The 12822-nt window shown below is 42.9% G+C and overlaps 1 protein-coding gene across 1 annotated transcript in view; it reads left to right on the top strand.

Moving 5' to 3' along the window:
* Positions 1-12822, top strand: part of LOC138786403 (uncharacterized) — a 72876-nt gene that overhangs the window by 25287 nt on the left and 34767 nt on the right. The window contains exons 7-13 of the mRNA XM_069963394.1: positions 1610-1739; positions 1935-2071; positions 3884-3977; positions 5466-5531; positions 5620-5742; positions 7252-7359; positions 7907-8412. Of these exons, the coding sequence (XP_069819495.1) occupies positions 1610-1739; positions 1935-2071; positions 3884-3977; positions 5466-5531; positions 5620-5742; positions 7252-7359; positions 7907-8412 (1164 nt within the window). The remainder of the gene's footprint in view (positions 1-1609; positions 1740-1934; positions 2072-3883; positions 3978-5465; positions 5532-5619; positions 5743-7251; positions 7360-7906; positions 8413-12822) is intronic.

The following is a 12822-nucleotide window of genomic DNA, read 5'->3' as shown; positions in this document are numbered from 1 at the left end:
TTTTTAATTATTAAAGGAGTCCTCAGCTGATTTGGTTACTATTGATATGTCCCACACCGGGCGGGATCTGTGCATGCATACACCCCTATCCCTATGTACTCCCATGTATAGTCCTGTAACTCTATCCCTATGTACCTCCTGTATAGTAATACACCCCTATCTATCCCCCTCCATATAGTCATACACACCTATTCACCCCCCCCCCCCCATATAGACGCCCTAATAATGGCAAATAATAATAATAATGATAATAGACTAAGCACGGGTTGCTGCTTAGTAAGTTCTTTTTTTACTTTTTTTTATCAAAATATCGCCAGTTTGGCATGGCAAGTGGGTGTGGTTTTCAAAAAGGGGCGTGCCAGAATTATAGTTGAATTATCGTTACTGCAGCTACATGTGCGATAAACCGCAATATTGATTTAGGCCATTATCGCCCAGCCCTAATGTATAGATAGATATATGTATAGATAGATGTATGTATGGATAGATGTATGTATGGATAGATGTATGTATAGCTAGATAGATGTATGTATGGATAGATGTATGTATAGATAGATAGATGTATGTATATATAGATAGATGTATGTATAGATAGATGTATGTATAGATAGATAGATGTATGTATAGATAGATAGATGTATGCATGGATAGATGTATGTATGGATAGATGTATGTATAGCTAGATAGATGTATGTATGGATAGATGTATGTATAGATAGATAGATGTATGTATATATAGATAGATGTATGTATAGATAGATGTATGTATAGATAGATAGATGTATGTATAGATAGATAGATGTATGCATGGATAGATGTATGTATGGATAGATGTATGTATAGCTAGATAGATGTATGTATGGATAGATGTATGTATAGATAGATAGATGTATGTATATATAGATAGATGTATGTATAGATAGATGTATGTATAGATAGATAGATGTATGTATAGATAGATAGATGTATGCATGGATAGATGTATGTATGGATAGATGTATGTATAGATAGATGTATGTATAGATAGATGTATGCATAGATAGATGTATGTATGGATAGATGTATGTATAGATAGATGTATGTATAGATAGATGTATGCATAGATAGATGTATGTATGGATAGATGTATGTATAGATAGATGTATGTATAGATAGATGTATGCATAGATAGATGTATGTATGGATAGATGTATGCATAGATAGATGTATGTATGGATAGATGTATGTATAGATAGATGTATGTATGGATAGATGTATGTATAGATAGATAGATGTATGCATGGATAGATGTATGTATAGATAGATGTATGTATAGATAGATGTATGCATGGATAGATGTATGTATAGATAGATAGATGTATGCATGGATAGATGTATATATAGATAGATGTATGTATGGATAGATGTATGTATAGATAGATGTATGTATAGATAGATGTATGTATAGATAGATGTATGCATAGATAGATGTATGTATGGATAGATGTATGTATAGATAGATGTATGTATGGATAGATGCATGCATAGATAGATATATGTATGTATAGATTCATGCCTCAGGTATAAATGTTTTTTATTGTCATCATAATATTATTGTTTTCCACTCCAGGAAGAACATCCTCCCAGAATACAATGTAACCTGCAAATATAACAAGGTGACGGCTCCTCGATGTCCCATATTCAGACTCGGAGATATTTTAACAGAAGCCGGGGAGACATTTTCTCAAGTTGCCGTTCTGGTAGAGTCTGATAATATTAGAAAGTTACATAGAGTATTCTAGTAAATAAAAACAAACTGTGAGTGTGTGTATGCGGGGGCCAATAATTACGATATTTGGTGTGAACATAATTTTATATAGGTTACACCTTACAAAATTGCAAATCCTTCATTTGATCTCCTCTAACATTTCTGGTAATCTCCTCTGTTTCCATAGGGGGGCATCATGGGAATTGAAATCCACTGGAATTGTGATCTGGATCCTTGGGCTTTCAATTGCAATCCGCAGTATAGCTTTCGGCGTTTGGATGATAAGGCTGTTGATGAGAGTTTGTTTCCTGGCTTAAGTTTTAGGTAAAGTGACGGCACGGTCCGAAAAGTAAGAACGAGAAGAGGGCTGCTTGCCAGTAGTGCCACATAGTTACCTCCTTAGTTGTCTGGTTAATGGCAGCACAGCAACGTATATAGTCCTTTTTGCTATGCAGTGATATAGTGCTGGAAACAGTGCAACAGACACACACAGGCTTGTACGGTGCTGGGCTGTTGGTTAAAGGAGATGTATGTTGAAAATGTTTATTAAAGTATTGTATTGCCCCCCAAAAGTTATACAAATCCCCAATATACACTTATTACGGGAAATGCTTATAAATTGCTTTTTTTCACCTGCACTTACTACTGCATCAAGGCTTTACTTCCTGGATAACATGGTGATGTCACTTCCTGGATAACGTGGTGATGTCACTTCCTGGATAACATGGGGATTTCACTTCCTGGATAAAATGGTGATGTCACTTCCTGGATAAACATGGTGATGTCACTTCCTGGATAACATGGTGATGTCACTTCCTGGATAACATGGTGATGTTACTTCCTGGATAACATGGTGATGTCACTTCCTGGATAACATGGTGATGTCACTTCCTGGATAACATAGTGATGTCACTTCCTGGATAAAATGCTGATGTCATTTCCTGGATAACGTGGTGATGTCACTTCCTGGATAAAATGGGGATGTCACTTCCTGGATAACATGGTGATGTCCCTTCCTGGATAACATGGTGATGTCACTTCCTGGATAAAATGGTGATGTCCCGACCCGACTTCCAGAGCTGTGCGGGCTTTGGCTGCTAGAGAGGATGATGGCAGAGGGATGCTCAGTGTCCCTCCAGTGCCCTGTGTCCCTCAGTGTCCCCCTGCCATCATCCTCTCCAGCAGCCACAGCCCCCACAGCTCTGGGAGTCGGGTCGGGACATCACCATTTTATCCAAGAAGTGACATCACCATGTTATCCAGGAAGTGACATCACCATGTTATCCAGAAAGTGACATCACCCTGTTATCCAGGAAGTGACATCACCATGTTATCCAGGAAGTGACATCACCATGTTATCCAGGAAGTGACATCACCATGTTATCCAGGAAGTGACATCACCATGTTATCCAGGAAGTGAGGCCTTGGTGCAGTAGTAAGGGCAGGGGAAAAAAAAACATTTTATAAGCATTTCCCGTAATAAGTGTATATTGGGGATTTGTATAACTTTTAAGGGGCAATACAATACTTTAATACAAATTCGATACACTTCTCCTTTAAGGGACCTTTTACATAAATGAGCACTTGTTTGTAGTGCCTTTACATGTTACAAGAAATCGAGTGGCCGGGCTGCCCAAACAATTCATGTATCATTCGTGTAGCCATGGAAACTAACAGCAGGGATATATATGTATCCATGTTGTCAGTTTCCAGATAACACAGTTGTGCATACCTACCTAGTGCTGTGCTGCTGTGATCCAACATTCTCTTCTTTGATTCTCCTTTCCAGCCGCTGTGTCTTTAGGCCCCGCTTCCTCTGGCTGTAATCATTCTGGAGGAGGCAGCGACCTGATGATAGAGCGGCTGGACGGGAGAGCTGGAGAACAGGATGCAGTATTGCAGCAGCGCACTAGGTGAGTATGCACTGCTGTGTTATCTGGAAACTAACAGCACGGATATACTGTATGTATATCTCTGCTGTCAGTTTGCCTTTATCATCACTTTCCCTACAGGTTCATATGTACAAACCTGCTGTTAGTTTCCCTTTAACTATTATAATTACTGCAATGTAGAATTTTCCTATAATATCTTTTCACTATGTTCTTCCTAAACTAAAAAAAAATTACCTGTCTACAGATTTGCAAGACACTACAAGGGTCCAGATCAGACTGAGCGGAGGACTCTGATAAAGGCGTACGGGATACGATTTGACATCCAAGTCTATGGCACAGTAAGGATTGCAGTTCCTAGGTTAGAACACCATGCTGTAACCCAGCATCTCTGACAAGCCAGGACAGGACTGCTTTATTGTATAATGTTGTGTGTGATTATTCAGGATATAAACCCCATATTAAATCACAGGTGTTGCCTCCGTTCTATCATTATATGTATGTAGGTCAGTGAACATCATAGCCTCATAGAAGGGAGTCCTGATACTGCGGAACCATTGTTACTTACTTATACCTTAGGGTTATTCCGCTTAAACATAACTCTTGATATGTTTCTGCCCATGGAAAGACTAACAATTCCCTCCATACTTGTTATTAGCATTTCCTTTATCAGTCTCCTCCCCCTAGTTCTGAGCTGCTGCTTTCTGCTGAAGACACAAAAAACTGAGAGTGATCTTTTCTCTCTGTCTGCCCCTCCTCCCCCCTCCCTTCCAAGACAGCTGATGTAAACGAGTCCCTGCCTGCAACTTTATAATGCAGGGAGGATTAATCGCAGTGAGTTCATCATCAACTTGACCTCAGACTAACCCTCTCAGCATTACAAAGAAGTTACAATGTTACAGATAAAGCCTGCCAGGGACTTGTGTACATCAGCTGTCTAAGAAGGGAGGGGGGAGGAGGGGGTGACAGGGAGAAAAGCTAACACACAGATTTTTGTATCTTTAGCAGAAAGCAGCAGCTAAGAACTGGTGGAAGAAGACTGAATAGATAATACCCCTTCAAAAAAGGAATGGGTCATCTAGATTTGTTTTATACTGATTAGACCCATATGCTGAAACTTTTTCTGCTGTATTGCAGAGCTGTATTGTACTGTACAAAAACAGAGTATCATGGGGGCAGCAACGCTGCCCAGGTTTCTGATCTACTTAACTAAAAGCATTAAAAGGGAATCTGTCAGCTCCCAGGCCCTACCTGAGGTGCTGCCAGTGTGCTGTAGCTGTCAGTCCCCTAGTGAGCATGGTGCCTTTTGGTAATATGTCCGTGAAGTGGATTATGTACAATCTCAGGTCTCCTACTGTAATGAAGAGTCAATGAGGAGTTGTGGCTCAGCGTTTGTGCTGCTCTCTGGCCGCCTCACCAATTCTTCCTCCTCCCTCTTCTTTAGAATAATCTCTTCTGCTTGGCCTCCTGCTCGCTCAGCTGTCAATCAGTATCTGCCAACAGAGGACTGATCTGCAATCAGATACAGTTGAATCTCCTAGTCTGTGTTGGAGCTGTGGTCTAGGGGTTAGTCTGAGAAGGGAAGGGGAGGACAGAGGAGTGGAGACAGAGTGGAGCAGCCAGTGAGGATATTCAGCAGCTTCAGGGTGTGAGTCAGGATGTGCTACAGACAAACCAACCAATTCATGTAATAGAAACCCAATAGAAACCTATTACACACAGGTTTAAATCTTTCTTAACTGGAGTTCCCCTTTAGGTTTTCTGATACTTTTTCTGTTCAACATGTTTGGTGTGAACAAGTGATATATTAGACTTATGTCTCTGTGCAGGGAGGACAACTCCGCTTCTTAGAGTTGGTGATATTCATTGGTGCCTATCTTTCTTACTTTGGATTGGTGAGTTTAACATAGTAGATCTTTGAGAATGTAATGTAAACTATAGTCAGCTAAGTCATTCATCTTCTGTTCTTGTTGTTACACGCAGGCCACAGTGGTGATTGATTTCCTGGTCAGCCAATATTATACAAGTTTCTGCAGTCCGAAGTCAGGACAGAAGTACTACGATGAGCAGAAGTACAAAGAGATAAAAGGCCCCAGTATCCTCACAGTAATGACTTTATTTTATTAGTAATTAGAGTTAATGTTCTAGTGTGATATGTCCTCAGCCTATATATATATATATATATATATATATATATATATATATATATATATAGCTTGAATGTCAGGTCTCGTGGTAGAATCCCATGCAGTGGTACCCAGTAAGTTCATTGGTGGACAGTGTCACCTGGCCGGGGCTACTTGCCAGTTTGGCCACCTCTTCCCTAAGAGGACAAATTGCCTTGAAGCCCCCTCTAGATGACACTCTCCATAAAGGAGAGGGGGGCAAACTGCCATGAAGCCCCGCCTAGATGACACTGTCCATAAAGGAGAGGGGGACAAACTGCCATAAAGCCCCGCCTAGCTGACACTGTCCATAAAGCAGAGGGGGACAAACTGCCATGAAGCCCCGCCTAGGTGACACTGTCCATAAAGGAAAGGGGGACAAACTGCCATAAAGCTCCGCCTAGGTGACACTGTCCATAAAGGAGAGGGGGACAAACTGCCATGAAGCCCCCTCTAGATGACACTGTCCATAAAGGAGAGGGGGGCAAACTGCCATGAAGCCCCGCCTAGATGACACTGTCCATAAAGGAGAGGGGGACAAACTGCCATGAAGCCCCGCCTAGGTGACACTGTCCATAAAGGAAAGGGGGACAAACTGCCATAAAGCCCCGCCTAGGTGACACTGTCCATAAAGGAGAGGGGGACAAACTGCCACGAAGCCCCGCCTAGGTGACACTGTCCATAAAGGAGATTGGGACAAACTGCCATGAAGCCCCGCCTAGGTGACACTGTCTATAAAGGAGAGGGGGACAAACTGCCATGAAGCCCCACCCAGGTGACACTGTCCATAAAGAAGAGGGGGGCAAACTGCCATGAAGCCCCGCCTAGGTGATACTGTCCATAAAGGAGAGGGGGACAAACTGCTATGAAGCCCCGCCTAGGTGACACTGTCCATAAAGGAGAGGGGGACAAACTGCCATGAAGCCCCGCCTAGGTGACACTGTCCATAAAGGAAAGGGGACCCTTGCACTCTGATTCTGCCTCATTTAGTGCCCAAAGTGTAACAATCATTTGTAAAAACGTCTGACATGTCATATCAGAAGTGCATATCGGTGGGGGTCCAGGTGCTGAGACCCCCACCGATATTTGTAGAATGAAGGAGCAGGAGCGCTCAGCAGCACACGCTCTGCCCCTTCATCACCATTATACAGAGATGACTTCCATAGACTGCTAATAGGAGCGGCTATGGAATTATCATGGCTGGAAGTTCCATAGGCTTCCTTATAATTCAGTAGAAGAAGGGGAAGAGTGCACACTGCTGAGCGCTTCTGCCTCTTAATTCTAGCCATAGGTGGAGGTCTCAGCACCCGGACCCCCACCGATACAGACCTCTAACATGTCGCTATGACGGCCCGGTTACATATCTTGCATTGGAGCCCTGGAGCTTCTAGTTACGCCTTCGGTTGCACAATCAATATTAACTATAGAATATCTTTTTTTTTGTTCTTAGTCATGTTCAGATCTGCGGTTTGTGTCCTTTGTGGATCAAAATTATATTATTATGGTGGATAAAAAGCTGAGGAAAAGTTTGCAAGAAACAAAGGGTCAAAATATCCAGGTATGTGCTGCTTACAAAACAGGTGAAATAAACTACGGTGCAATATGGGAAAAAAATTTAAGGGATTCTCTGGCAAAATAGTTTTTCTTTCAGATCAAAAAGGTATACAGATTTGTAATTTACTTCTATTTAAAATTATCAAGTCTTCCAGTACTTATCAGCTGCTGTATGTCCTGCAGGAAGTGGTGTATTCTTTCCAGTCTGACATAGTGCTCTCTGCTGCCACCTCTGTCCATGTCAGGAACTGTCCAGAGCAGGAGAAGTTTTCTATAGGGATTTGCTGCTGCTCTGGACAGTTCCGGACATGGACAGAGGCGGCAGCAGAGAGCACTGTGTCGGATTTGAAAGAATACACTACTTTCTGCAGGACATACAGCAGCTGATAAGTACTGGAAGACTGGAGATTTTTACATAGAAGTCATTTACACATCTGTATAACTTTCTGACACCAGTTGATTTAAAAACATTTTTTTTTGCCTTTATGTTCCCCTTTAAATGGTAATAGAATAAATTACACTTTTATTTATTATCTCCTTTTACATTTCAGAGAAGGAAATTCGCTTCCAGTAAATTCCTTAGACGGACGGAAGATGGCGCAGACGTTGAAATCGAGCTCTTACCTCCTACGGCAAAAGGCCAGAGTAAAGCCTCGGCCGTTCCTTCATGGTGTCGATGTCTGAAATGTCAGAAGGAGAGCCGGCTGGAGGATGAGCTGTGCTGCCGGTCTAGCAGAGGGGAGTGCGTTACCAGCTCACGTATGTTTAGGAGACTGGTCCTGGACAGGCACGCTCTGGTCTACGCCCTTCAGTACAACGACCCATTGTTACCGCTACACTCTATAGATGGGGAGAAACTTGTCGGCTGCGCAGAGGAGCGGTATATAGAGTGGCGATTTGGCTCCAATAAGGATATTATGGGCTTCGCCAAAGTCCCGAGCTGCTGTAAGTTAGAGATTAGAAATGTATTGGAGGGTGATATTCATGAAACCGCGATAGATGAAAAAGCCCAATTGTTACCCGATGCTTCCCAGAAAGCCTTGCTGCAGCATCATCTGTGACCGGTATATAGCAGGAGCTAATCCCATCGCTAATGTACCAGGGACGGGTCCTTTAAAACGTCCTCAGATCATATCAGGCATGAAAATAATCGAAACGTTGCTGCGGTGTATAGAACTCGCTGTTACATGGCGCCCCCTACTGTTATTAGGATTCCACTACCTAACCTGTTCTGTGCCGGAGAGCAGAAGTTATTGCTAATATGAGAATTATTATTATTGGGTGATCTGTGAAAAAGCAGGAGGCACTCAGTCACCCGAATAGAGGAGGTGTGACCACAAACACTGGACATGAGGGAGGTCGAAAGGTGTATGTCTGTTTTTTGAAACTTTTTGTTTCTACTTGTTTCTAAATCAGAATAGAAGCGTCTTTTTTTTTTTTTTTTTATAGATGGTGAGTGACGCTGGGTATCTATGGATACATGATGTCTGCGTTTTTTTAAAGGGACTTGTATCATTAGGCTTTAAGGGGTATTCCAAGAAAAATAAACTTGTCCTCTATTCACTTGTCCCCCTATACAGGAGGGGGGCGGGGGACTGTCGGAGGCCGGACCCCCCATGATCTCTTACTTAACCCCTACTTACTTTTCTTGGAGTACCCCTTTAATACTGGTGAATGCCTTTTAATCCATATTTTTGGTCTTTGATTCTATATTAATACACACTTTTTGTTTACTGAACTTTTTATTTTTATTTGTATCTAATAAATATATAATAAATATCTAATGTGTGTATTCATATTCCTTTCCCATGATGGTGACTTCCAGTGATGATGCCAGGAATGTATGTCCTGCAAGAAATGTTTTACTCCTTCCCAGTCTGGCACAGTGCTCTCTGCTGCCACCTCTGTCCATGTCAGGAACTGTCCAGAGCAGGAGAGGTTTTCTATGGGGATTTGCTGCTGCTCTGGACAGTTCCTGACATGGATAGAGGGGCAGCAGAGAGCATGGTGTCAGACTAGAAAGAATACACCACTTCCTACAGGACATGCAGCAGCTGATAAGTATGGGAAGACTTCAGATTTTTAGATAGAAGGAAATTACAAAGCTGAGTAACTTTCTGAAACCAGTTGATTTCAAAGAAAAATATTTTCATAGGAGTACCCCTTTAATCCCCAACCATAATGTAAATCAGCTCCTGCATCACAGGTGAAGCATTTTTCTTACAGATTTTATTAAATAATCCACTGATTTGATCATATAATGCTGCGTTTACACGGAGCGATAATTCCCCCGATCATACGATTAACGATTTTGAAATAACGATTTGTTTTTTCTAACGATCAGCATTTAGACGGAACGATATATTGTATGGAAAAATCGTATTGCGATCGCTTAAGCCAATCTCGCACATAGGTTAAATCGGTGAATGACTGTTTACACGGAACGATCTGCGAATTTTTTGCGAACGACGATTTAAGAACATGTTCTAAGATCAAAGAGAACGATTTCTCGCTCGCCGTTTGATCGTTCGTTGTGTTTACACGGAACAATTATCGCTCTAATGCCAATCGTTATCGTGCAAATTCGAACGATATTCGTTCTGTGTAAACTCAGCATAACTCCAGTTACCCAGATAGGTGACAACCACATTTACAGATAACTCCCCCCCCCCTGCATTAGGCTTTGCTGTTTAGTTCCACAAAGTTAATGCTTCTATAGAAGTCCATGGAGCCCACCTCCTGCAATGAGACAGATTAAAGGGGTTATCCAGCGCTACAAAAACATGGCCACTTTCCCCCCTCTCTTGTCTCCAGTTTGGGTGGGGTTTTGAAACTCAGTTCCATTGAAGTAAATGGAGCTTAAGTGCAAATCGCACCTGAACTGGAGACAACAGTAGGGGGAAAAGTGGCCATGTTTTTGTAGCGCTGGATAACCCCTTTAAAGGGGTTGCCCACTTTCTTTTAACTATTAACCTTTCTGTCTGAAAGGGTTAATACTTACCAATATAGCGTCTTCATCAATCCATGGTTGTTCTGTGTCTTCTGGAAAGCTGCCGCAGACGTACTTACCTATGAGTGTATCCCCCTGCACATCTCTGCCGTCCACTGGGGGAGCATGTGACAGGCCGTCCTCTTCACAATCCCAGAATGCAATGCACCAACGTCCTCCAGCACCAAGTTGTTGGGGGGGGCTTGTGTACACGTGGCTTGCAAGCCCTGTCCACACATGACAAGCCCCACCCATATCTATGAAGCCACACCCACAGAAAGATCAAGAAAGTGTTGGGAATACAATCTGGACCCCAAAGGGGCTGTAAGACCAAACAGTTCAAAGTTAGATAGGTGCTGGCCAACCCCTTTAAGTGGCAGCCTGGGGAGTGGAGCGCTCAGCCGCACACCCTGACTCATCATAACAGGCCTGGAAAAACTTTTTTGTTTTAAATTGACAGTAATTCTATAAGGTGACATTGTTCCAGTGAACTTAAACAAATCCCCTCAGAAATAATATCATCCTGTGCTCTGGTTCTTGCCCTCCTGCTCTCCTGGATGGATCCATGCTGTAATGGAACTGATCTGCTGTGTATCCTACTCATCATTGTTCAGTTATTTTCTACTATTTATTTGCAGTGTTCTTGTGGCTAAAATCCATCCTGAAAATTGCGCCTCAAGGCTATGTTCACACTACGTAAAACAACGGTTGTTTTGAGGTTTATAAACTTGGCTGCAATATATACGAACTACGGTCGTACAATGCACACTACGTATCAGATAACGGCCGTTGTTTATACGGCCCCGTGAAAAATGAACATGTCAATTATTTCCGGCCGGTAATGCTCCAACGACGTCCGTGGATTTCAATGCGGCCGCGAACGTAAAACTTATATCTGCCGAATTAAACTTGATTTTAATGTAAAAAATGTTCTGAGTGGTTTCCCTGGCTGGGCGCAGTATTTAAAGTAAATTACCTGTGTCAGCCCGCTAGGAAGCAAATTTAAAGAACGGCCGTAGTTTCACGACTAGCCTGTATACTCGTATTTTCAGACGTACGTGTCCGGCCGGTTGAAAACAACGGCCGTTAATTTACGCTGTGTGAACAGAGCCCAAAGCGTAACCATTATCCGCTATGTGGATTTCAAATGAATCTCTATTTATTTACATAGATATACAGAACAACATACTCCATATATAATCCTACGTACAACAGAAGAAAAAACTAATACACAGACTTGTAGGAAAGCATTAAAAATTCCTTCCCGTACCCATTCTAAAATTTTTACTGTTTTTTGCTTTCTCCCCTGTCCTGAAATTACAGTGCGGCCAGTAGATGTCCCAGTAGATGTCGCCTTTATACTGGATGATATAATTTCTGGAAGTACAGATACCATGTTTCCACAAAAATAAGACGGTGCCCCCCCCAAAAAAAAACAACAAAAAAACAAAAAAAAACAGCCACTATGTCTTATTTTCAGGGGATGAAAAACAAGACTTCTCCCTGGACATCCCCACAATACTCACAGTCGGCGTCTGGCCTGGTGTCTGTTGGGCTTGGGCCAGGTGTGTGTCGGGGTTGGGCCTAGTGTGTGTCGGGGTTGGGCCAGGTGTGTGTCAGGGTTGGGCCAGGTGTGTGTCGGGGTTGGGCCTGGTGTGTGTCAGGGTTGGGCCAGGTGTGTGTCGGGGTTGGGCCAGGTGTGTGTCGGGGTTGGGCCTGGTGTGTGTTGGGGTTCGGTCAGGCGTGTGGCGGCGTCAGGTGGCGTGACGTTCGGTATCAGGACGTGCAAAGGACGTTGGGGCCATGGACCAGGCTGCCTGCGGTGTCAATATCAGTCATCACTTTATACACTTCTAGGATTTTTCCACCATATGTGGAGCACGGTTCTCCTCCCGCTACCACCACAGTGTCAACACGCCTTGGATATATAGAGTGTAATAAGGCAGGGCATCTGTGCTACCATCATAGTAACATGACGGTCATCTTATAGGATAATAGGAACGCTTCCACCTGGCCTCCTGTATCTCTCTTTGCCATGACCCCAAATATAAGGGAAAACCTGGGGCAACAGCATCAAGGAGAAGAGAATAAATCAAATAAGTATGGGGGTAGAGGAGAAACAAGAATGAAGGCCTTTTCCGTTTTAGTTGGAGACAATGCTCTGAGGCTTCTTATATTTGGAAAGTTAAAGAGGAAGTCCTAAGAGATTGAACAAAAGACAGGTAGGGAGGTGTAAGAAAATAATAAACAAAGTAAAAATACCCATCCTCAGGCCTCTGTTAAGCTGCTCTCAGGTTCTGTTGGCAGCTGTCAACTTCGACTGGAATTCGGGCACGTCATGTACCCACCTCTTCCAGCTGCAACGTCACAGTTCAGCTGAGCGATTGCCCACTCAGCAAGTCAGGGATTGCAGTGGTGTCCCGCCCCAGTCACTGATTGGCTGATTGGGCAATCACTCAACCGGGCCGTGACATTACA

This window comes from Dendropsophus ebraccatus, chromosome 3 (assembly GCF_027789765.1).
Source record: "Dendropsophus ebraccatus isolate aDenEbr1 chromosome 3, aDenEbr1.pat, whole genome shotgun sequence".
NCBI classification, from domain to species: Eukaryota; Metazoa; Chordata; class Amphibia; order Anura; family Hylidae; genus Dendropsophus; species Dendropsophus ebraccatus.
The sequence above is the reverse complement of the archived record's forward strand: the minus strand, read 5'-3'. Positions and strand labels throughout refer to the sequence as shown.